Source organism: Nothobranchius furzeri, chromosome 9, assembly GCF_043380555.1.
Source record: "Nothobranchius furzeri strain GRZ-AD chromosome 9, NfurGRZ-RIMD1, whole genome shotgun sequence".
Lineage (NCBI taxonomy): Eukaryota > Metazoa > Chordata > Actinopteri > Cyprinodontiformes > Nothobranchiidae > Nothobranchius > Nothobranchius furzeri.
The window spans coordinates 60,905,714-60,929,704 of NC_091749.1; the positions used below are offsets into that span (position 1 = coordinate 60,905,714).

Consider the following 23,991-nt stretch of genomic DNA (forward strand, 5'->3'; position numbering starts at 1 on the left):
AACGTTGCCTCGTGATTTCTGCGTGCTGCCGTTTATGTGTTTTATGATCACAGCAATTAACCGGCTAAGCTGTATTTAATTTTTAAGCAATGGTTGATCAATTGTCAGATCACACATAAAAAGCACTTTGGATTGCTGTTATCTGTCTCACCGAGACAGATCCTGAGACGCTCCTGCCTGACATATTTATTTTATTCACGAAAAAACAATCAAACTAGTGATTTCTCTTGGCATTCAGTTTATACATTCAAACAGCACAGCACTTTATTTAAACTACTTACGTGTAAATCTGTTATTTGTCCATCCATCCATCCATTTTCATCCGCTTATCCGGAGTCGGGTTGCGGGGGCATGTAGCGTCGAGAGGCCCAAACTTCCCTCTCCCCAGCCGCCGGAGCCAGCTCCTCCGGGGAAATCCCAAGGGGTTCCCCAGCCAGGTCCAGTAAGAAGTCCGCTCCGACAGATTCTGGCGTCGGAGCGGGCAGTAGCGTCAAGAGTCCCAGACCTCTCCCCAGCTCCTCCGGCGTAGTCCGGTGTAGTCCGCTCCGACAGCTTCTGGCGTTTTTAAAAAGTATCCCAGGGGCACGGTAAGGGTCGGAGATGTTTAGTCTATTTAATTTCTGACTATATGAAATGATTTCTTTGGTTTTAAAGTGTGAAGTAAACTCAGACGAAGTAAAATCCAAGCCGATCCCATTCACGTTCATGTTTACATCCGTGTTTGTTTACCTTTTTTCCTGCCAAAATGGCGTCTACTAACTGAGAGTCACGTGGGGTCCGGAGCTTTATAAGAATATTAAAATAATAAAAATGCAGCAATAAATAAAACGTAATACTTGTGCTTTGTAACAAAGTAACACGCTGTGGAAGTTAACTTGGTGAACTTATTCACCCTGGACAGGAAATAATTGCACATAAGAAACATAAATAAGAATAAATTAAAAAAAAGTTCCAAAACAATTATTTGTGTTCAAAGTTCAAAGGTGTGGAGCCACACAACACGAGTTTATAAAGCTGGCGCCATCTGCTGGATAGGTAGAGCAATATCTGCCATATCGGCTGTCTTTTTGCCCGATAGCCGATACTGTTAATGACCCCAATATCGGCCGATATATCGGTCGGGCTCTACAATTTAACCATTGAAACACTACTTGGTATATATATTGTGTGTGTGTGGATGGGCTGGTGTTGGGTGTGTGCGTGTGTCTGCTCTGTCTTCTCGATCCCCAGTGAGTCGTGGAGGATGGCTGCTTATACTGATCCAGGATCCTCTGTAGGTTTCTCCCTGTTAAAAGGGAGTTTTCCTCTCCACAGTCGCCAAATGCTTGCTTAGTATGAGGATTGCTGTAAAGTCACTGCCACTAGTCAGTGATTTGATGCAATTTGCTGGGTTCCTTATATAGGAAACCTTTTTCTGATTGGCTTAATGAACTGACCTGTATTGGAATGTTTACCATGTGAAGTGCCTTGAGACGACTCTTGTCATGATTTGGCGCTTCATAAATAAACTTGAATTGAATTGAATTGAATCTTCACTGCTGAGGTCCAACACCTCCCTATGCTTCAAGACTGATTTTATGTATTGTTCAGATTTACAAAGGAACTCTTTCAGACTCAGCAGCATGTTCCACAAGTGGACAGTAATTCAATGCAAGTTTTTTTCACTCATGTCTTTCCTTTTCCTGCTTGTGTCCTAATAATGTGGAGAGAAAGAGAGTGAAGAATTACCCACCTGTTAACGTTTTATAGAAACAGTCCACCTATGTGCATAACTGGGCCAAAATCAGACTAGATGGTGACGCAAATATTACGCAAACTGGCAGGATCCACTGGTCGTCTTTCTATCTATGGCGAAAATAAAGCATTGGCTTATTTTAATCAACAGTAACAGCAGCGAGATAAATCAGAAAGACAAATTAGCCATTTTTCTCCCCATGGAGAAGAAACATCTGCTCTAATCAAGAAAGACAAATATCTTTTCCTGTGTGGCTTTTCACTTGGTATTGGGAATTTGTTAAATCACGCAATTCTGAAGTAAATTTTTAAGTGCAATCAATCTCTCTGCGTTTACTGACTCACGGTGATGGTTCTAGTCCTACTCAGGTAGCTGAGAAAAGGACATTTAATTATACAGAGCTTGTGTAGACTGTTTTAAAAATATTTTTTCTTTAATTGGCAGTCAGGATTTTATTATTACATAAAATAATTTTATTAGTTATACAGCAATGAGTCATTAGCACAGAACTGAACAACATTTCCCTTCCCAACAAAATATTTTAAGGATGTTTTAGGCCATCAGCCACTAAAAATCCAGTCTTGCCAAAGCAACGCTCTGTTTAACTGAAAGCATAGCTTTCTCTGTTCAGACACTTGAGGTTCCTTCTGAATATATCACCTCTGAACCATTTCCCCCAAAGAAACAGGGCATATTGAATAAATGGCAGATTTTGATTGTACATGAAACAGAATCACACTTGAGTGCTGAGACCTGAGGTTTCAAAGAGATTGCATCATAATGACATGATCGGCTATACTTCCCTTTCATTTGTTTGTAATTTTATTTATATATTATTTAATCCAAGGTTGAATCTTGTTTTTAAGTTGGGATGTCCCGATACAACTTTTTCACTTCCGATACGATACCGATATTGCAGCCTTCAGATGCCAATATCAATCCGATACGATATCAGCAAAAATCATACCTACTTTTACCTATTTCATAGTGTGGAATGTATGACAGGCTTGATCAAATGATATTACTCAATCGGAGAACAAGAGCCAATAACAGTAAGTGTGAAAAAAATGAAAGCATTTTTTTAACCATCTTTTGCAAAAATATGGACCTTAACGGACTGCTCATATCAGAGATTTTTGATGCAGTCCGATATAATCCGATACAGTATTTTTGGGCCGATATTGAATTACGTCCGATATCGGAACGGGACATCCCTATTACTAAGTATTACCCCTTCCAGTGCTGTGCTGTATTTAATCATCCACATTAATAGCCTACAATTTAGGGCTGGGCAATATGGCCTAAAATCGATATCACGATATATTGAGGATTCCGCCTCGATAACTATAAATGAACGATAACTACAGGTATGTGCAGAAACAAAAGTTGTCCACTAGATGGGGCTGTCACGTGTATTATGTTGAGTCATATTTTTACGTGACTCAAGGTGGTACAGCTTCTTAAAGGGACATGAACGTTGCAGACCTACACACATCTTTTCATTTTTTTATTATCAAATTTATTGACATGGGAAAAATTATCTCGATAAGAGTCAGAAATTTCAATAAAGATACATTTTCTATTTATTGCCCAGCCCTAGCCTACATTTTTATGCACTTAAAGATAGGGATGTAAGAAAATATCGATATGGCAATATATCATGATATGTTTTCCAGCGATATATCAATATTGAAAAGCTGTGTATCAAAATTTTGGAAGAATTTTCATGCAAACATTTTTATATTTTCTTTTCTTTTGGTGCAATGCAAATGCCGACCGCTAGTTGGCAGCAGTGTGCAGTGGGTTTTGTTTCCAACATTGAAATGTAAATCCCTCTTTTATGGTTCAGATACCTCATGTTAAACATGTTAAGTATCAGTTTGGATTGTTTATTGAATTTTCCAACAGTAAAAGTAGTAAAAAAATTGCTAATATTGTCTGACTTAATATATCGCAATATATCGTGATACACATTGTATCGTCTCCCCGTATTGTGATGCGTATGGTATCGCCAGAATTTCACAAATACACATCCCAACTTTAAAAAGTCTTTGACAACACAACACATTAACTTTAGCGTTGCACTGACTGTAAAGCAATGATTTCATGCTATTTAAGGTACTATATCGGCTGCAGCATGCGCTGCTAACTATTTGATCTGGTCAGATCCAGATGTGAGAGTGACACTATATTTTAAAACGTGCTTTTGTCCAGTGCTATGTTGGCACACCAGTAAGGCGGGGACACAGTGAGCCACCCTCCAGAGCTAATTTAGAATGAAATGAGTTTGGATGCATGAGGGCAGAGCCAAATATGAAAGAAATGTGCAAGAAACTGTTACCACTAAAGGCAGAAACAAAAAAAAAAACCTGAAAATTTGAAGAAAATACGAATTCAGTACAAAATGTTGCAGAGTACAGTAACATGATGAAAGCATGCAAAGGATCAGCTACTTGTTCAATCTTAAAGGGGCATTATGGAAGTTTGACAGCCAAAACACGTATAGAAATAATAAATGTCTTCTTTACATTACATACATTCTCCTGCAATGCCCTGGTCCTGTAGAATGAGCCCTGGCATTTTTACTGTGATTGCCTGTTTTTCTGTAAAATCATAGAAAAAGAGAGATGCTCGGTCGTGCAGGCTGCTTCATGTGCGTTCACGCTCAGGCATAGCCCGTAGCATTTGCTATCCGTAGCTTTAGTCTTTGTCTCTGTTCCTAACGCCTAGTGACAAAGCTAGCTACATTTCTGAGGACCCTTAGCTACTTTCTGTAGAACTTTCTTCTAGATATTTCCTGCAAATTAGCAACAAAATAGCCATTTTTGCTCCGAATCGTTCTTTGAACGTTGTTTCAGCTGTCATCAAGGATATAAATGTTACAGATACAAAGGACGTCACTGGCGCTTTAGCTCACCTAGTAAGACGTCGGACTCTCGTGCAAAAGACCCGGGTTCAATTCTGGATGTCAACATAGTGTATTTAGAGTTTCTTTTTTACATTAATGGTATATTTTTTTTTACAGTAAGATGCCCAAATTTTTATTTGAGAGTCGCCGAACGGCATTGAATTCACAGATAAAAAAGATGTGGGTTCAACTTTCATTTTGGAACAATTTTTCAAGCAAGGGAAGGGAATGATCTGAGCATGCAGGAGGACTGACCCATCATAAACCTTTGTCAGCTGTGCTGAAGAGAAAGGTACAGAACCACATTATTTAATTAATTAGCTGCGCGTTCTCCTGTCCTCTGTCCTCCGGGCCACACACACACACACACACACACACACACACGGCACTGTCTCAGCTGTTATTTTCGTTAAGGAGTGTGCACGTACAGCATGCGCGCCTCGTGCACCAGCCTACTATTGAAGCTGCCGTTACGCTTTTGGCCTGAGGGGGCAATCGCGAGCATAAAAATTCAAAACTCCATAAAGTCCCTTTAAGGTCATTTAATAATCCACTCAACAAAGCATTTCTGCAATAATAAGTCACTTAAATGATCGCAAGAGCAGTTTATGGAAATTAATTATGCTTTTATGATTTTTGCTGAGGTTTTATTGTCTGCAGATTATGTTTAGTTTATTTTTCTGCTCCTTGTTTAATTTGTCTCAAAATTTTAGATCAGTTTTGTTAGATAACTGCATATTGTGCATAGTCCTAAAGAATTTTGCAGATTGAAATTACTTGAGTAATTATTAAATAACAAATGTTATGCTCTGATCAAAGATTGTATTACTGTATCTCAAATTTTCTTTAGAAATATTGTAATTGGGCCATTTCTAATCTCTACTCTATGACTTTTAATCCAGTCATTCTGGGGGTTGATAAAAAATCTATTATTAAAATAAGACCTACGTGTTCACGAGCATGTTGTCAGATTATGAGTTCAAGACAACAAATACAATATATTTTATGCTTTTTTAGGCATGAAATTGTTATGTGCATTGATGTGATTTATACATGAGGTTCCGCTTTGATAAAATAAATAAAAAGGTCTCCCACATCATTTCTTATGTATCTGTAAAGCAATTAAAAAAAATTGATGTTATCAGAAATTGAAGCATCTTAATGGTATTTCTATTTATATTTTATTTATTGTCACTCTGTTCAACGCTGCTTTATCATTTAGCTCCATATCAAAGTGCAGCTGAGTTATGCTTTCCAGCTTTCACACATGCTCCACGGCCTTGGCCAAGTTCAGTTCTTGTTGTTTCAGACGCTTCTGCCAAATGAAAAAAAAAAGCTTAGATTTCAGACTTTTATTTCCCTCGTGTTTGCTGGCGGATGTGCAAATTAGCGTGCTTCTTTTCAGGCCTGGCCTCCATTATCCACCCTTATGGGGTCTTTTATAGTTATCAGGGGGGTAGAGTTTGAAGGCAGAATGTGTGGAATTTTGTCTTTTTCTTTTTTTCTTCATCCATGGCTGAAAATTAGAACTTGGAACAGTCGGTGCATGTGATCTCAATTAGAGGAGCTGTAAAGACCTAAAAAACATGTAATAGTCCAAGAGACTGCTGTCATATCGGCACCGTGCTGTTTCTGGACACGCTTCAAGTGAGTATACAGGTGAACAAAGGCAAAGTTATATTTAGCTGGTTGGATTGGATTTTGTGCAAATATCTGACACATATAGGATTCTCTTGTAAGTCCCTTGATGCTCTGCTGAAGACACGTTTTTATTTAAATCTAAATATTGAAGTCACCTACAACACTTGGACAGTTCCGTGCATATGTTCTGAAACATCCATACTCAGACCTTGCTGCTTCGTCATGATTCATTAGTTGCTCTCCACCATGGAGGTCTAGGTTTCAAGGACTTGCTGACAGCAGGCCTGCGGCGCTGGATGGCTGCAGCCTGAGGACCTTGTAGCAGTCTAATGAGGCGTAGCTGTTCTTTTTTCTGTTTGTTGAAATAACTGTACCTTGTGCATTGGGTCTAACCTCTCTCCAAATTCTGGGGCTTAGAAAGCAGGAGTTTTCAGAGCCTGGTTGTGTTAAGTTACAGCTGATAAAATTGCAGTTAATGAAAAAAATATTCTTTGAAAATAAATTAATGGAGTAGGGTGGGTAGTAAGGTGGGTAGTAGAACTGGGCAATATATGGAAACTTTTACAATATCAATATAATTTCAAACAAGAAACAAGATGACTCAGTATCTTATATATATATAAATAAATAAATCTAAATATACAACCAGTGTATTACTAGAGTTAGCAGTTAGAGCTGCTTCTGTTCGCTAGCTTGCTCCATCTCTAAGTGTCATTACTTGTATTCTCACGGGTCTGCTTGATCAGGAAACCTCTGTCTTAATGTCCGGCCCTAATCTTTGCATTTGGCTTCGTGGTTTTTAATATTGGGGGACATTTGTTTGTTTTAGCTAGGGATGCATGTCCAAAATTTCCGTAACCCCCCCTGATGCACACAAACATTTGCCCCCGCTAAATAATAACGCTTTTTCTGTCTACTCTTTTTAATATAATTCTGACACACAACTAAAATCACACTCTTGCTACATTTATGAACAAGAAGTAAAGAGAGAGTGGGATGCCAGCTGCTTGTGATTGCGTGCTTATAAGTGTATTCTGGAGGCCACGGGTTTTTAACATTGAAATAAATAATTACTTTGACATTTCTTTATTTTACTACACAAATTAGCAGTCAGACACAAAGGGCGTCATAGCCGACTGCCCTTTTGCTGGTCTTGGTTCAGTTTGCTGCGCCATGTTCTGCCAGGCTCAGAGCTTTGATGTGAGGATTATTGTGTTCCAAGAATGAAATAACTCAAGAATAAACTGCTCCCACGCTGTGCTTTTTGCTAACCGCTTCATGTCTAAGCACATTTGTTTGGTCATGTGACAAGCTTATTTCTTCTTCTGCGGTTGCCCAGTAAACATATTTTTATAGCGGCACTCTTTCGCCCTCTAGTGGCACAGAATATATGACACGCTAGAGCAGCAGAAGGACTTGAAGCAGTTAACCTGGCAAAACTATTTTATCCGGTTACAACATTAATGGCAATTAACCGGTTAACTTTGTACATCTTTTGTATATTCATTCTGTGTTTTTCTTCTAAAGCCTTTTTTAACTAACTGACTAAACCGTCAGCAAGGTAAAAATGCCTTTCCTGTGTTTCAAAAAAGAACTTAAAAACACGTAACTTTGTACATCCCTAGTTTTAGCAAGCCCTTTCACAGTGGCTGCTGAAGGAGATTTGCATGGATAGACTGGTCAAACCTCTCCCGGCGTATTCAGGAAATGGCTACGAAGAGCTGCTGATTGTTCTGCTGATGAATTTTTTTATACAATTTCTCAGGACAGCTTGATGGGAGTTAACTTGTAAATATTTTACCAGAAGAATAATATCGAGATTATTGATGCACTGATACGAAATTTTTGGGCCAATACCGATATCCGATATTAAGATCACTGTTATGGCCGATAACCGATATTTGCCAATACCGATATACGGACATCAATGCTTCTAAAATCAGCAGATTTTGTATAAAATGAAAATGGTTAAAGCTGAATTTATGTTATTATGTACACACAACACACACATTTATGCTTCTGAGATGATTACAATCACTGTCACATGATTAAACACTTATACATCTCCCCCTCAACCTTTGAAATAGGCAAACAAATGGAGACGAGATGGAAAAAATATTGGTTGTTATTTATCAGACCAATACCATCCATCTATTGTCTGAACCCGCTTTGTCCGCAGGGGGTGGGGGTGGGGTGGGGGGGGGGGGGGTTGCTGGTGCCTATCTCCAGCGGTCAATGGGCAATCAGGCGGCGCACACCCTGGACAGAGATCTAGTCCATTGCAGCGGACGGTCGGAGAAATGACTAACATCGGCCGATACTGATATTGATGCCGATATATTGTCCATCCCTAATCAAGATGTATATCAGATAGAGGCCGACCATATGGTTTTTTTCAATGCCGATGCAGATTTTTTAAGAATTTAGTTGCTGATGGCCGACATCTAAAGCCGATTATTAAAGCCGATATATATACATTTTAACGTTTTTGATACTGTCAAATAATCTGAACTTGAATTTTAAGTCTGTGAACAATAACATCACCTTAATTTAGACTAAAATGTCTTCAAAAGAGAAACGAAAGAAAGACTTAGCACAATAAGTGTGTTTATTTCTGACCATAACTCTCAGCCTTCTACTCTCAACCAAAGTGACGAAGCCTCTAGAATGGGAAGGAAAAACATCTTCAAGATAACCAGCAATGTTCAGCTGTTTTTTTATATTAAAGGTCAGGATGATCATGTCCAGGATGAGAGAGAATATCGGAATTCAGCTAAGATATGAAGATAAACGTTTTGGTCTGTATCACCCAGCCCTAGTGGGTGGTATTCTTTTTCTTCTGTTAAAAACCTTATAAAATGACACCATGGTAGCAAAGGCCGTCTGCCAAGAAGATTTCTATTACTGATTTAGAGCATTTTACAGGTATAGTGTTTTTGTAACTTTACATTTTTATCAAGTGGCCAGTGAGCTGTGCTTCTCCTTGTTCTTTCATTGTCTTCCACCACCTTCACCACAACATTACAGGCCACCCAACTTTCGTCTTCTCCTTAGCTTTTGAAGCCTGCTGCACTATCATTTGCATGGGTAAAATCGGTGTTGATAGTTGGGCTCACTTTTTTTTAATAAGAATTACATCATTAATGATATTCTTACTTCATTTATATCAGGCTGTTACACTAACCAGTCGAGAATTGGTAAAGGAAAGAATGAGTCATGTAGTCAACATGATTGACGATGTGGATTCCTGCAGTCCCCACCCTAAACATCAGGTGTGTTGCTACATATATAGTAATACAGTTGCAAAAGAAGAGTTTACAGGAAATGTACGATTCATGCAGAAATATAGCGTATTGACCCGATTATAAGGCGAGGTTGTCTTCATTAAAAGAAAAGGCAGAGGGAGGCCACTGTAGGTTTGGGCATCGTTTGATTTTGAACAATTCCGATTCCAATTCCCTGCTTCGATTCCGGTTCCTATCGATTCCCGATTCTGATTCTTTTAAGGCATGACATGCTTTACATGAGCCAGCTAACCACAGATCCTACTTGATGAAATAATCTTAACTTCATCATGAATTTTAATTCTGTGAACAACAACATCGCCTTCATTTAGACAAAAATGTGTTTTGGAGAAAAAAAGAAAAAGACTTGCAGCACAACTAGTGTGTTTGTTTCTGACCACAACCAAAGTCTGGAAGAAGCCTCTGGGATGAGAGGCTAACCCCCAAATTCCACTACCTCCGCTCCGGTCCGCCCCCGCCTTCCGCAGCCGCTCGCTTCCGAACTCAATTTTTACTGGTACCCATTCTACAACGGCTCCGCTCCGGTGCGGAGACCTGAGGTGGGCAAACAAGCATGCGCGGGATTTTCGAGATCTTGCGATACAGTCCGAGCAATAAACGCGGAAGTTAGACCAAACACCCGTTGTGTGGGAGAAGCATCGGCATGAACTGTTTAATCTGCCCATCATTTGTGTTGAGAGATCAGCAGTGTTTGGATCAACAAAGTGTGACTACTTTGATAGTAGAAACTGTATTTATGGCTTACTTTTGTGCATTTAAACTTCAACTGCCATTGATAGTTGTTAAAAGTTGTTAAACCTGTGCATATGAAACAAAAAACGCCTTTTGTTTATCGATTTATTGTGAAAAACGGAAGTTGTGCTTGCTCCTTTCCCTGTTGGGCGGTTGTGATTTCTGTCCATTTACTGCGGAGGTGCTCCGGCGTCCGGCGAAAATAGGATCGATTCTATTTTTGCCGGACGCCGGAACAGAGGGCGGCGCACCACACTGCCGGAGCACGGCCACAGTAGTGGAATTGCTCTGATTGACTACAACGGGACCGATTTTGCTCCGGCGTTCGTGTCAGAGCGGAGCGGAGGTAGTGGAATTTGGGGGTAAATGTCTCCAACATATCCAGAAACGTCCAGCTGTTTTCAGCTAAAACTCTCAGGATGATCATGTCCAGGATGACTGAGAACTACACCTCCATGCTGCAGCAGCATTCAGTCAGAACAGAAACTTATAGACATCGCTGCTGTCAGTAACAATCTAACTCTCAACAGAAATAGTTCCGAAATGAAATTAAAATGTTCAAAACTTTGTGTGTGATTTATTATTATTATTATAATTATTTATTGTGCCAGAAGCTGGTGTGGTCCACCACGGAGAGGCTTCTCTAGCATGATGACTTTAATTGTTCTACAGGTTATTGTTCAGCCTTCTGACGCTCACACACACACACACACACACACACACACACACACACACACACACACACACACACACACACACACACACACACACACACACACACACACACACACACACACACACACACACACACGAGTGTTGGTGAGCGGCTGCGTCTGACTGCTGACGCTCCGTGTGTGTTGTTATTTCTGCAGTGAGACAAACTCACCTCACACCGTCCAGAGTTTGTTCTTTAAAGCTTCTATTAAATCCACCATGTTGACGTATTTTAACAAGTTTCCTCTACGCTGCAGGAGTTAAAGTTTACATTACGGAGTAAAAGTTTGCCAGACGCATTTGTTTATATTTGGGTGGGGGGAGGGGTGACTCGGTCCTGCAGACAGACAGCTGGTGTGATCAGCTCAGAAAAGCTTTGATCACAATTTGCAGATCATGTTTATTTTTCACGGAGATCGGCCGCGGATTCCTCTTCCGTCGGCACACTAGGAATCGAAACTAGGAATCAAAATAAAAAACGTTGAGCGATTCTGGGAGAAATGAACAGTTGGAACCGATTCCAATCGATGCTCGATTCTCGATGCCCAACCTTTCAAGACGGCATTTACTCTTGTTTCTACATGTTGATTGTTAGCTCCAGTTCCTAGAAATGCATTACTCTTAAGGACTCATTTTTTCTTGTGCAGGGTGGTATCATTGTATATTAAAGTAAATCCAAATTTTAGGTTTGTTTGAAATACAATTACATTTTATAATCCGACATCACATTTGGTATCTTGCCTCAATGTTTTAGATTTATTTACAAATATTAGGAAATTATTTTTGAGTCGTAGACCACATGTATGCAATTTTGTTTTACAGCCTTCCTATCAGATGAGTAGAACGTGTGTCCTAGCTGTCGGAGAATAAGCATGTTATGAATCAACAGGGTCAATTTTCACCATCGAATTGACATAGTAACCTTTCATACACGCCAGAGTTTTACCACGTAGGGATAGCAAGTAGAGACGCAGACAGTCGCTGCGACAGTTGGCTGATAGCACCGCTGAATCCGATTCAGTGGCGGTATCCAACCGTGCTTAACGTTAGCAATGTTAGCTATGCTTACCACATTAGCAGACCTGGATCGATGAGTCCAGATGTTCGGTTTCAATCGCAAAAATGTAAAATCCCCTCGGCAGAATACGGCATACCATTCAAAGGCTCTCGTAATAATTAGCCAGTATAGCGGTAGTTCATGGAATGTACGTCGTGATCGCTCTTCCGCACGGAACTGTGACTGTAGCACTTTTATGCTAAGTCACGCTACTATGCACGGGTACAAGAAATGCGCGTCTGTGTCGCTAAAATGAACGCAGCTGCAGACGTGATGTCTGGAATACTAATCAAAAAGGTATTATCTCTGGTAGGGACTTCAGAATCACGTCCGGAATTTGGCGTCGGATCGTATTTTTAATCTCAGCTGATCAGGCCGGGATTAGGATTTTAGCTTTGTGTTAACTTTGGAAAATTGGATTTATCTGTCTTCCAGTTACACAAGCATTACATACAAGTAAAATAAAGAGATGGAACGAACACACACACTTTTAACAGCAAATAGCCGTATATGCAGCTTAGTGCAGACACAGATTTGGGTGAGAGAGAGGGACAGCACCCCCGAAGGTAAGCAAAAGGGAAACCCCGTTCCACTTCAGCAGAACAACTGTTTAATGTATTTAATAAGTCAGAAATAACACAAAGTGTAAAATGATTTGAATAAGACTGGCTTTGGCTCACCACTTTGTAGCTCTGGTGTGTATGAAAGGTTACTGTGTCAATTCGATGGTGAAAATAGACCCTTTTGATTCATAACAAGCACAAGTTTAAAGTAGCATTAGGATGAAGTTATTGGGCCATCAGTATGCTGTGACAAGGTGCATATTGTGAAATAGACCCTAGCAGGCTGTTTTTGGATGCTAAATGAAGAAAATGTTTAATCTAAATTAGATAACATTCACTTTTTATTAGCCCTTGAGATAGCTAAACGTTGCGATTATATATTGAATCATTAATACATCTGTTCCTGTGAGTTATTTTTTCTAATTTATGTTTTTGCATGCCAAAGCCATATGGTTTCCTTTGGGAATCTATGAGCAGTATATTTAATAGTAAACCTTAAAGGCCTCAGCTGCCTAGATCTTCTTTAGTGTGAATTTAAACTGTATTCCACCTGCTAAAGATCTGTCTAGCTCAGGAATATATATATATATATATATATATATATATATATATATATATATATATATATATATATATATACTTGAACTGATCAGTTAAGTACGAGGGAGCTTGACCACGTAAGGCTTTAAAAGTTATGAACAGGAATTGTCTTTCAAGTTTTTAATTTACCAGCTTGATTGGTTGGTCATTAATAAGGAGTGGTCTTATTTTTTCTTTTCATGATTTACTCTTTAAAAATACACCCAAAACTAAGGTAGACCGATATATCAGTTGGCTGATACATTGGGCCGATATTTAATGTTTTTTTTTACATATTAGGAATGGCAGTTACCTACTTAGTAAAACTGATTTCAAAGCAGGCACATCCTCAGGCAGCCTGGTGCTGTTGCAGAATTGATTTTAAATTTTCCTGAATAACATCTGCTTAATAAATACTCAAAAAATTATTTTCAGCAAAACATTTTTATTTAACAGTTTTGAATATTTAATATTTGGTCAGTTGGTTGATTAACTTTATTTAAATTTCTGACTTTAACACTAATCTTTGCACTAAATAAAAATGTATCAGTTATATGTAATATTGGTTACTGGCCATAACAGCAGTGTTAATGTGGGAAGTTGGCCTAATTGTCATGTAATTGCTTCTCTAATTATTACTAATATTATTAGTGTTTTTGAATGGGCCTAAAATACGCTTGTATAAGAAATCTAGAGTGATTTTAAAAGGTCAATATAAAACCAACGTATTAGACACTAGCAATGAAACTTCAGTTTTTGGATCATTTATTGCACGTTTAGATGTGTATATTTTTATTGTTTTATTTATTTATATTTTTTTCATGAATAGTCATTTAGTGATATAGTATTTCCAGGTATTGTTGTGATTTACATCAACTGGTTGGACCGAATTACAGATGTTCTGTTGTGTTTCAGGCTCAGGAGAAGGATGTGGAAAAATTATTCAGCGATTCCCCAAGAAGGACTGGGAGGGGACAGCCTTTCCACAGGGGGTGGAGATGGTAAGTGGCAGCCTCCGAAACGAAGGCAAATCAATCCAAAGATATCAGAAATACTTCATCTAAAGTAAAAAAAAGGAACAAAAGACCAATCAAAGAACAAAAATGACTCATTGGACACAGGATCATCTTCATTTATGAGTCATTTATTATTTTTTATTACTGGTAAAATAATTGTATCATGTGTTGTTCCTTTGAAAGTTAATGATTCAACACATTTATATTAATTCTTTGTGACACATGCTGCTATTCAGCATATTTTATTAATGTGTCTTAAATCTGTCTTTGTAGCTTTTTGAACACAATACCAGCTTTTTTTTTCCAGTAAATAGCTTTTTTCCCAGGTTTTGCTTCATTATTTGGTGAAAAAGCAAACTGTTTTAAGGTGCTGACTGATGTCTGTGATGTTGTGTGATTGTAACACTTTTATACTGCTGAAGACAGAGCAGCATTACAAATTCATAATGTGTATTTATAGTATTTCAATGAAATTTTATGAATTCCCAAAGAAAGGGTGAATATATTTATATTTTTTCAGTTTTGTGACAAATAACAACCATGAACATGTTTGAAAAACACACGGTGAAGGTCAAGGTCAATTTTATTTGTATAGCTAATTTTTAACGGCTGTTGCTGACCTAAGTGCTTCACAACATGAGAGACAGATTATAGTAGAATAATAAAATAGAAATAACAAAATGACCTGATTCAGATGTAAAAACAAAGTTAAAAATGTATACGTAAAAATGTTACGTTAACTCTGATATAAAGCCAGTGCCTATAAACTGGTCATCATAAATTATTTTAAACATTCCCAAAGAACCAAAAAATCCGAGTTGAAAATCCCTCATCTGTTCTTAATTAAAAGACACAGCATAAAAATGGGTCTTTAATAAAGTTTTTAAATTATTCAAGGGTCTGAGCATTCCCTAATACTTCCCGGAAGTCTGTTCCACAATCTGGAGCCTCCCACAGAAAAACCCAATCACCCTGGGACTTCGACTTGGCTTCAGGGAGCACCAGAAGATTCTGAGTACCAGATCTCAAGGCTCTTAGAGGGGCACTAATTGCTAAAAGCTCAAATAAATTAGGGCTGCACAATATATCGAAAAGTTATCGTCATGGCGATAACAGGACGTGCGATAGGCCCATCGCAAAGCACGTCAAAAACGGCAATAAATGTTTGGTTCAAACGGTTCCATCCGTGTCATACATCAACTTTTTGTAAACCAGCTCTGTTTTTTACGCGGAAGTATTATTTGACCAATCAAATGTAGCCCAACTGATATGCGGCCAATCAGATGGTTCCGTTCACGTAATACGCCTGCCCCCACGCAAGGTTACGCGAGGTAAAAAAGCAAGTATATTTCAAACGTAAATGTGCGCGTGTGGCACGCTAAACACAACACACGTGCAGGTTGCTCCTGATTGCTGTGAGACCGGGTTGGGGTGTGTGTGTGCAGCTGTGGTTGGGACAATTATTACATTAACTGAAGGACTTAAGTGTGTTACCGACACTTCTCTCTCCCTGGCTGAAGCTGAAGTGTGGCGGTCAGAAAGCCTCACACTGTTGCTCAACGCTCGACAAGCACATAGCAACGCACAACCTTCCATCCCCAGTAATGGTAACGGCGTTGCAACAGTGCAAAGGTAATTGATTACATTATTCCGTTATGTAAAAAACAACGCCATTATTAACGCCGTTACTCCCAACACTGGTCTGCAGTGATGCATGATGGTGAAGAGAGAGCTATGCCTATGGTCTTGAGATTTGGGTAGTGACCAAAAGAATGAGATTGCGATAGAAGCGGCCGAAATTAGTTTTCTTCTCTACAGGATGTTTGAGCTCTCCCTTAGAGATCAGGTGAAAAGCTTGTTCATCCGGGAGGGTCTTGGAGTAGATCTGCTGCTCCACCATATTGAGAGGAGCCGGTTGAGGTGGCTCTGGCACCTGGTTAGAATGCCTCCTGGGTGCCTCCATGGTGAGGGTTTTTGAGCACGGAAACCGGGAGGAGACCCAAAGGAAAACCCAGGGCACACTGGAGGGACTATTTTTCTCTAGGAATGCCTTGGGATTCCCCCAGAGGAGCTGGTTCAAGTGGATATGGAGAGGGAAGTCTGGGCCTCTCTGCTTTGGCTGCTGCCCTGCAACCCGGCCCTGGATAAGTGGACGAAAATGGATGGATGGATAGAAATTCACTGACTAGTACATTCGCTCTATTGGATCTGAGTGTTAGACACGACATCTAACAAACCTTCCTTCTGAAGACCTGATCTGGAGGGTGTGTAATGTTCTTAACTGCTATAAGTATTGTAATATCTGTGGTTTACAGACCCTCTGCAGTTATCTGCAATAATTAGGTTAATGCCAGAATATGTTCACAAAAAATCATAGCATCAGCAAGTTGTGGAGTGAACAAAGGAGATTTGCCTTGTAAATTAAAGACATTATTTCCTATTTGAGATGTTTTTCAGAGTAAAAGTTGAGTGAACACCTAGTTTACATGTTACCAACACCAAAGTGTATTGCTACTAGGGGTTGTATGAACTAGTCGACCTCACTGCTCTGTAGTGACTTTTTGTGCCTGTCATCGACTAGTCGCTGTCACGTGATGATGACCGGCAAGATGCAGTCCTCGGAAAAGACAGCAGGTGATGAGCTCCTGCGCGTCGGGAGGCGGCGCACTGTGCCAGAGCGTCGGTACTGACACCCGCCGTAAAACGGGCATTTAACCAAATTGTGATCTTTACCCTCTTGCAATTTAACCTTCCCCTCACTCCCATCCTAACCTTAACCAGCGTGCGCATGCAAATCTCTGATCGTTGACGCGCTCCAGACATCTGCGTCCTGAGCACGGCCACAGTAACATTATCAAATTAGGTGTCGCCACCTCAAAAACAAATATAGCACGCGATCGTTCATGTCGGCTCATTTCCTTTTATGTTTTCTGTCTTTTATTTGTGTCTGATGCGTTTCGCTGCTGTGGATCGGGGCGCATCACCTGTTTTGTCCTCCGGTGACTCACTGCACTGGTGCGGCCGGCGCGCAGCGCACACTCCACTGTTTTTGCGGTCGGTAGATCTTTTAGAACTGCAGTTCAAAGGTAACTCATGAGGTGAATATATATGAACCCAGGTAGCAGTTTTTCTTTAGGATTGAGATGAGATGCAGGAAGATAATAAACAGAGACAGGACAGAAAAATAGTCAAATAAAAACAAGTTTGTTTTTTTACCTGGTGGTTGCAACAAACAGACATCACTGAAGGTAATCAGAAGTGAGGAACAGAAAATGAAATAATTATTTTAATGTTTAGAGCAGCAGGAACTCTGAGAGGCTGCAGGCGCATCAGTGAGTTTGCGGCCGCTGCGCAGGGGGAGGGGGGAGAGGGCTGAAGCGGAGCAGTATAGATGCAGAAAGTACCGTTGTTAAAAGAGATGTGTTTAACTTTGAAAATGTGGGCACAATTTTAATTGTCAAAACCTCCAGCGAACCTACTGACCCCCCCCCCCCCCCCCCCTTCAGGTGTATGACGCCATCAACGACTAGTCAAAGTCGACTCGATTTTCATTACTTGACCGTCAACTTTTTAAAAAAATGAAGTTGTGCAGCCCCTAATTGTTACCATATTAACTAGGGCCCGCCCGATATGCTTTTTTTTTGGGACTGATACCGATATAAAACTTTTAACAAAGGCTGATAGCCGATATAATGGCCAATAAATCTCCCTCACAAAAAAAAGAAAAGAAAATTTTCTTAAGCTTAAACTCACAAACACACAAACTCAGTCACAGCATAAATCTAACATTCAAGTTTTTTCTTGTAAACCGTGGTTTCCACAAATACATTTTAACTTAAAGGAATATTCCACCACTCAGTAAAATTGTGTCTTGTTAAGATTCCCCAGAGCTGGACAAGTCAGAAAAAGCATTTTATAACCAGCCCAATGTGATCTGGCAGCAGTTGGTTTTCTTAGTTCAGCATAAAACAATGTAAGTGAATTCACATACATTGTAGTGTGTTTTATGTAGGTGGATGCAAGCCTTCCCTTCCATTGCTTTATGCTAAAACTACTGGTTACTAAATGTTTTTTCTGACTTGGCTAACTCTGGGGAATCTAACAACACACACAAGTTTAGGGACAGAAGATCCCTATAAGATTATTAAAGTAATAAAAATGCAGCAATAAATAAAACGTAATACTTGTGCTTTGTAACAAAGTAACACGCTGTGGAAGTTAACTTGGTGAACTTATTCACCCTGGACAGGAAATAATTGCACATAAGAAACATAAATAAGAATAAATTTTAAAAAGTTCCAAAACAGTTATTTGTGTTCAAAGTTCAAAGGTGTGGAGCCACACAACACGAGTTTATAAAGCTTGCGCCATCTGCTGGATAGGTAGCGCAATATCTGCCATATCGGCCGTCTTTTTGGCCGATAGCCGATACTGTTAATGACCCCAATATCGGTCGATCTATCGGTCGGGCCCTAATATTAACGCAGCTCCTACAGCAGTGGTACTTACTCCTGGTCCTGGAGAGCCAGTATCAAGCATGTTTTCCTTGTTTCCCTACTCCAACACATCTAATTCTGTGGTTGAATCACCAGTTCAGCAGCTCATCAAGCTTTTCAGAAGCCTGTTAATCACCTGCTGATTGAAATCAGGTGCGTTGAAGTGTTAAAATTAAAACCTGCTGCTCTCCAGGACCAGGACTGATTACCACTGCCATACAGCATTCAAAATTTCATAGAAGTGTTTTTTAAGATCTACCATCACTTTTTTTTTCCCTGTTGCTAAGCGATGTAGGATCGATCCCGGCTCCCGGCAGAGAATGCTGCTGTTGTGTCCTTGGGCAAGACATTTAAACAACCTTGCCTGCTGTTGGTGATCAGAAGAACCGGTGGCGCCTGTGTTCGGCAGCCTCGCTTCCATCAGTGGCCCCGGGGAAGCTGTGGCTTTTATGTAGCTCGTCACCATCAGCATGTGAATGGCTAATTGTGTTGTGAAGCGCCTTACACTAGAAGGTGCTGTACAAATACAGGCCTCTTACCATTTTATGCAGCAAATATACATTCTTTATACCACTATAATTAAATGGCATTCTGATAATATCTTTAACTTGTTAGTGTTTCACAAGCAAATGTACAAAGGAACAAGACAGTTCTTTGACCTTGTAGAGATGCACCAAAAACATCAGCTGGTAATTAGAGTAGGCTAGTATTCAGCATGATCAGCTTAATTGGTGATTGGTCTGTGGCGTCCAATAATGTTCATATTTCATTTTTGTTATATATTATGTTTTGGCTCTGTGTGAAAGTGGTCAAAAACCAATATTGCTATTGTTTATTCAAGCTGTGGTATTTATAGGCTAGTTCAGAACAAACCAAGTGGTTATTTTGGCACAAATGAATATTTTCTAAGTGGTTTTTATGGTATGCTGGCGTCTTCCTCTATGACCCACTTGAGTCTGTTGGTGGCCAATAAGAATGTCTTGTCTGCTGGAGATTAGCAGCAGTGTGTCACACTACAAACGGTTCCCCTCAGAGTTGATGAGCAATGATGGTGACAAATAAAGCTGTAAAAGTCTGATCATGAAGGATGTGCTGTCCAGTTATTTTTAAAATGAGGCTGAAACAATTTTCTATAATTGACCCTGACGGATGAATCAGGATGGCGCCATTCGCTCAGCATCATTCCTCAAGTATCTTGTTATGGTTTTTCTCTAAATATAGAAACAGTGCAACAAGTTTTACTAAACCAATTAGTTTAGTGTTTCCAGATGTCATTGGGGACTATTACACACTATTTTAAATGAGTGTGATTTTTATTTTTTATTCTTTTGTTCCCTCTTGCCGAAGTTGTCCACTTGAAAGGAAGGCTTTTGAAGTAAATTGCTACATTTTGATTGAAACTTCAGAAATGCACTATATTATTTATGCAGGTATCGTGGAGGCGGTTGAAGATGTTACAAAAGTTATAATGCGGGAGTTAAAATTTTCTTAGAGGAAATAAAGAGAGTGGTCAGAAAAGAGGAGGTTGTTCCAGAAATTAGCTTTCCTACGCTGTGGTTTGTGACCAAATTTGGTCAAAAGCCAAATGAAATTCCACCTTTGAAGCCTTAATGATGATGCACCATAGTGTTTAACAGACCCACTTAGCAATTTACATTGTGGCTCAGTTTGGGGCTAGTATGTAAGGCGTTATTACTCGCAAGTTGTCTTCTTTCCATGAAAAAGAAAATGACTGTTTTTACAAACACATCTGTAGAAAACAGTGGATCAAGCTGAGCACGAAAAGCATTTTGCGGTCACAACAGGCCCCCAGCAAACTAAATAACCACAGATGAGGAATGCACCAAGAAAAAGCGTTTACAACTTGTGCTTGGAAAAATGTGTTTCTAATCTTTTCAGCCAAGTGATGATAAGAACCAGCTCAAACCCTCATCTGTTCTGGATGAGTCCAGTCTGTAGAAAGAGGTCAGTACACCTAGTAAATATCCGTCACGTCGCCATCTTGCTTCGAGGCGGGAGCTTGTGGCACACTGTAACCGGGCAGTTAGGTCATGTAGGAGTTTTTTTTCTGTACTAAATCCATCAGACTTATTGGAAATTATTTGCTAAATGACATTTATGGCGTTGATCATTTCCTGGCAGTATTTTATCATTTGTGCAACATTTGAGGAACTAAATCAACTAATTATCCTTTAAACATTTAATGATTAAAACTAGGATGCACCAAATCATTGGCTGGAGACCAGGATCCAGAGGCTTTTTGGTCATCGAACATGGTCAATGATTGGCTGATCCAGCACATTAAAGTTGTTTTTTTACTTCCTCTTAAATATTATGTTGGACATAGCTTTTTGTATTTTTTTAGGTTTTAGTTTTGCAAAAGACTGCTAACAAGCTGTTATCCATCTTTCTGATGGATTTAGTTAGAGATAGACGGGTTTATTGACTTGTTTATACAAATAAACATTTCTTATAATCTGGAGGAAGTTAATTTTAGATTTCTAGCAACACAAAGAGAAAACTCTGCATTCTGAATTATAATTCATCCATCCGTTTTCATTCACTTATCCGGAGTCGGGTTGCGAGGGCAGCAGCCTAATCAGAGAGTCACCGACTTCCCTCTCTCCAGCTACTGCAGGGGAATTTTAAGTTGTTCCTTGTGAGAGAAACAGTCCCTCCAGCCTGTCCTGGGTCTTCCCTTGGGTCTCCTCCCCGTTGGACGTACCCAGAAAACATCACCAGAGAGCCGTCCTAACCAGATGCCTGAGCCACCTCAGCTGGCTCCTCTAATTAGGGAGGAGCAGTGGATCTACTCTGAGCCCCTCCTGGATGACAGGTTCAGGCCCTACAAGGGAGAGCTCAGCCACCCTGCGGAGAAAACTAACTGCTTGTATCTACAATCTAGTTCTTTTGGTTGCTACCCAAAGCTTGTGACCATAGGTGAGGGTTGGAATGTAGATCAACCAGTAAATCTGTCAGCTCTCTCTTCACCATGATAGACACACAGCACCAATCCGCCCATCGATCTCTCGCTCCATCTTTCCCTCACTCATGAACAAGACCCTGAGATACTTAAACTCCTCCAGTTGAGGCAGGACCTCGTCCCTGACCTGGAGAAGGCATTCTACCCTTTTCTGATTCATTAAAATTCAAATATTTATTTTCATTGCCATTGTCCTGAGGTTGTGTTAACACTTGAGTAGTTTCAATATTTTTATGTTTATGTTTATGTATTTAGCAAACGCTTTTGTCCAAAGCAACTTACAAGTGATAATCGGCATGTTGCCCTTGAGGCTAACAACAACAACAACAACCAATTTCCAGTCAGTCGTAGATGGCAGTGAGGCAGCATAATGAATCATGGAGAGGAGGGAACAAGGAGTGGACCGTAGAGAGGGGGATGGGTGCAAGCAGGGTGCTAGTTTAGAAGATGCTCTCTGAAGAGCAGGGCCTTCAGCAGTTTCTTGAAAGTCAAAAAGGAAGTCCCTGTTCTTGTAGTGCTTGGAAGGTCATTCCACATTTGTGGAACGATGCATGAGAAGAGTCTGGATTGTCCTGAGCGTGGTGTAGGCACTGCTAGCCGACGATCCTGTGATGACCGGAGCGGTCGGGCCGAGACGTAAGCCTTTGCAAGAGGATTCAGGTAGATGGGAGCCGTACCATCTCGAACTTTGTATGCTAGTGTTAGCAATTTGAATTTGATGCGTGCTGCTAGCGGTAGCCAGTGGAGCTCAATGAACAGAGGGGTGACGTGTGCTCTTTTTGGCTGATTGAAGACCAGGTGTGCCGCTGCGTTCTGGACCATTTGAAGAGGTCTCACAGTACAGCCTGGAAGACCAGTTAGAAGAGCATTGCAGTAATCGAGGCGGGAGATGACAGTAGATTGCACCAAGAGCTGGGTGGCATGTTGTGTTAGGTATGGTCTGATCTTTCGTATGTTATACAGCGCAAAGCGGCATGAAAGAGGAACAGAGGCAACATGATCTTTAAAGGTCAGGTGTTCATCAATCACAAAACCCAGATTTCGAACTGCCTTTGAAGAAGCCAGAGATAGGAAGTCATTTTGGATTGAGAAATTGTGCTGTATGGATGGTTTTGCTGGGATGACAAGTAGTTCAGTTTTAGAGAGGTTGAGTTGGAGATGGTGGGATTTCATCCATTTTGATATGTCAGAGAGACAGTTTGATATTTGTGCAGAGACCATGTGGTCGTCTGGTGGAATTGACAGATAGAGCTGGGTGTCATCTGCATAGCAGTGGTAGGAGAAGCCATGTGATCGAATGATCTCACCCAGTGAGGTGGTGTATATGGCAAAGAGAAGAGGTCCTAGTACAGAGCCCTGGGGGACTCCTGTGGCAAGATGGTGCACGGTAGAGGATTGTCCAAGCCAAGATACACTAAATGATTTTCCTGTGAGGTACGATTCAAACCAGGCGTGTGCTTTCTCTGTGATGCCCATGCTAGAGAGTGTGGACAAAAGGAAGCCATGGTTGACAGTGTCAAATGCAGCCGATAAGTCGAGCAGGATAAGCACTGAGGATTTGGCAGTCGCTCTAGCTTCTTTTAAGGATTCCGTCACTGCTAACAGAGCAGTTTCAGTGGTGTGGCTCTTTTTGAACCCAGATTGGTAAGGGTCAAGCAGACAGTTTTGTGAGAGGTATTCTGTGATCTGCTTGAAAGCCGCCCTTTCAATGATTTTAGACAGAAAAGGGAGGAGAGAGATGGGTCGGTAGTTCTCCACATGATTTGGAGGAAGAGATGGTTTTTTTTTGCAGCGGTTTAACCTGAGCATGCTTGAGAGAGGTGGGAAATGTACCGGATGTCGGTGAAGCGTTGATCACTCGTGTGACTGCTGCGGCTACTGTAGGAGCAATAGCTTGGAGCAGCTTAGTCGGAATGGGGTCGAGTTGGCATGTAGTAGGGCGGCTGCACGTGAGAAGCTTGGACACACAGTTCTCAGTGAGAGGGGAAAAAGAGGAAAATGAAGCAGTAGGGCTTGAGATGGTTGGGCTAGAAGGAGATTGTGGTAGCGAATGTTCAGGAGTGGCCAGTTGAGTGAACTGTTTGCTTATGGCTGCCACTTTGTCAGTGAAGAATGAGGCAAAGGTGTCAGCTGATAGATTGTTGGTAGGAGGTGGAGACAGAGGGTTGAGCAGAGTTTTGAATGTCGAAAATAGTTTCTGAGAGTCAGTAGAGCTGAGGATTTTGTCATATTTCTTCATGTAGAAAATGTTTAATAGTGTAG

The 23,991-nt window shown here is 40.4% G+C and overlaps 1 protein-coding gene across 2 annotated transcripts in view; it reads left to right on the forward strand.

Moving 5' to 3' along the window:
* sbf2 (SET binding factor 2) overlaps positions 1–23,991 on the forward strand; it is a 145,981-nt gene that overhangs the window by 14,774 nt on the left and 107,216 nt on the right. For both annotated transcript variants that reach the window (XM_070555014.1, XM_070555015.1), the window contains exon 2: positions 14,150–14,235. In XM_070555014.1, the coding sequence (XP_070411115.1) occupies positions 14,150–14,235 (86 nt within the window). The remainder of the gene's footprint in view (positions 1–14,149; positions 14,236–23,991) is intronic.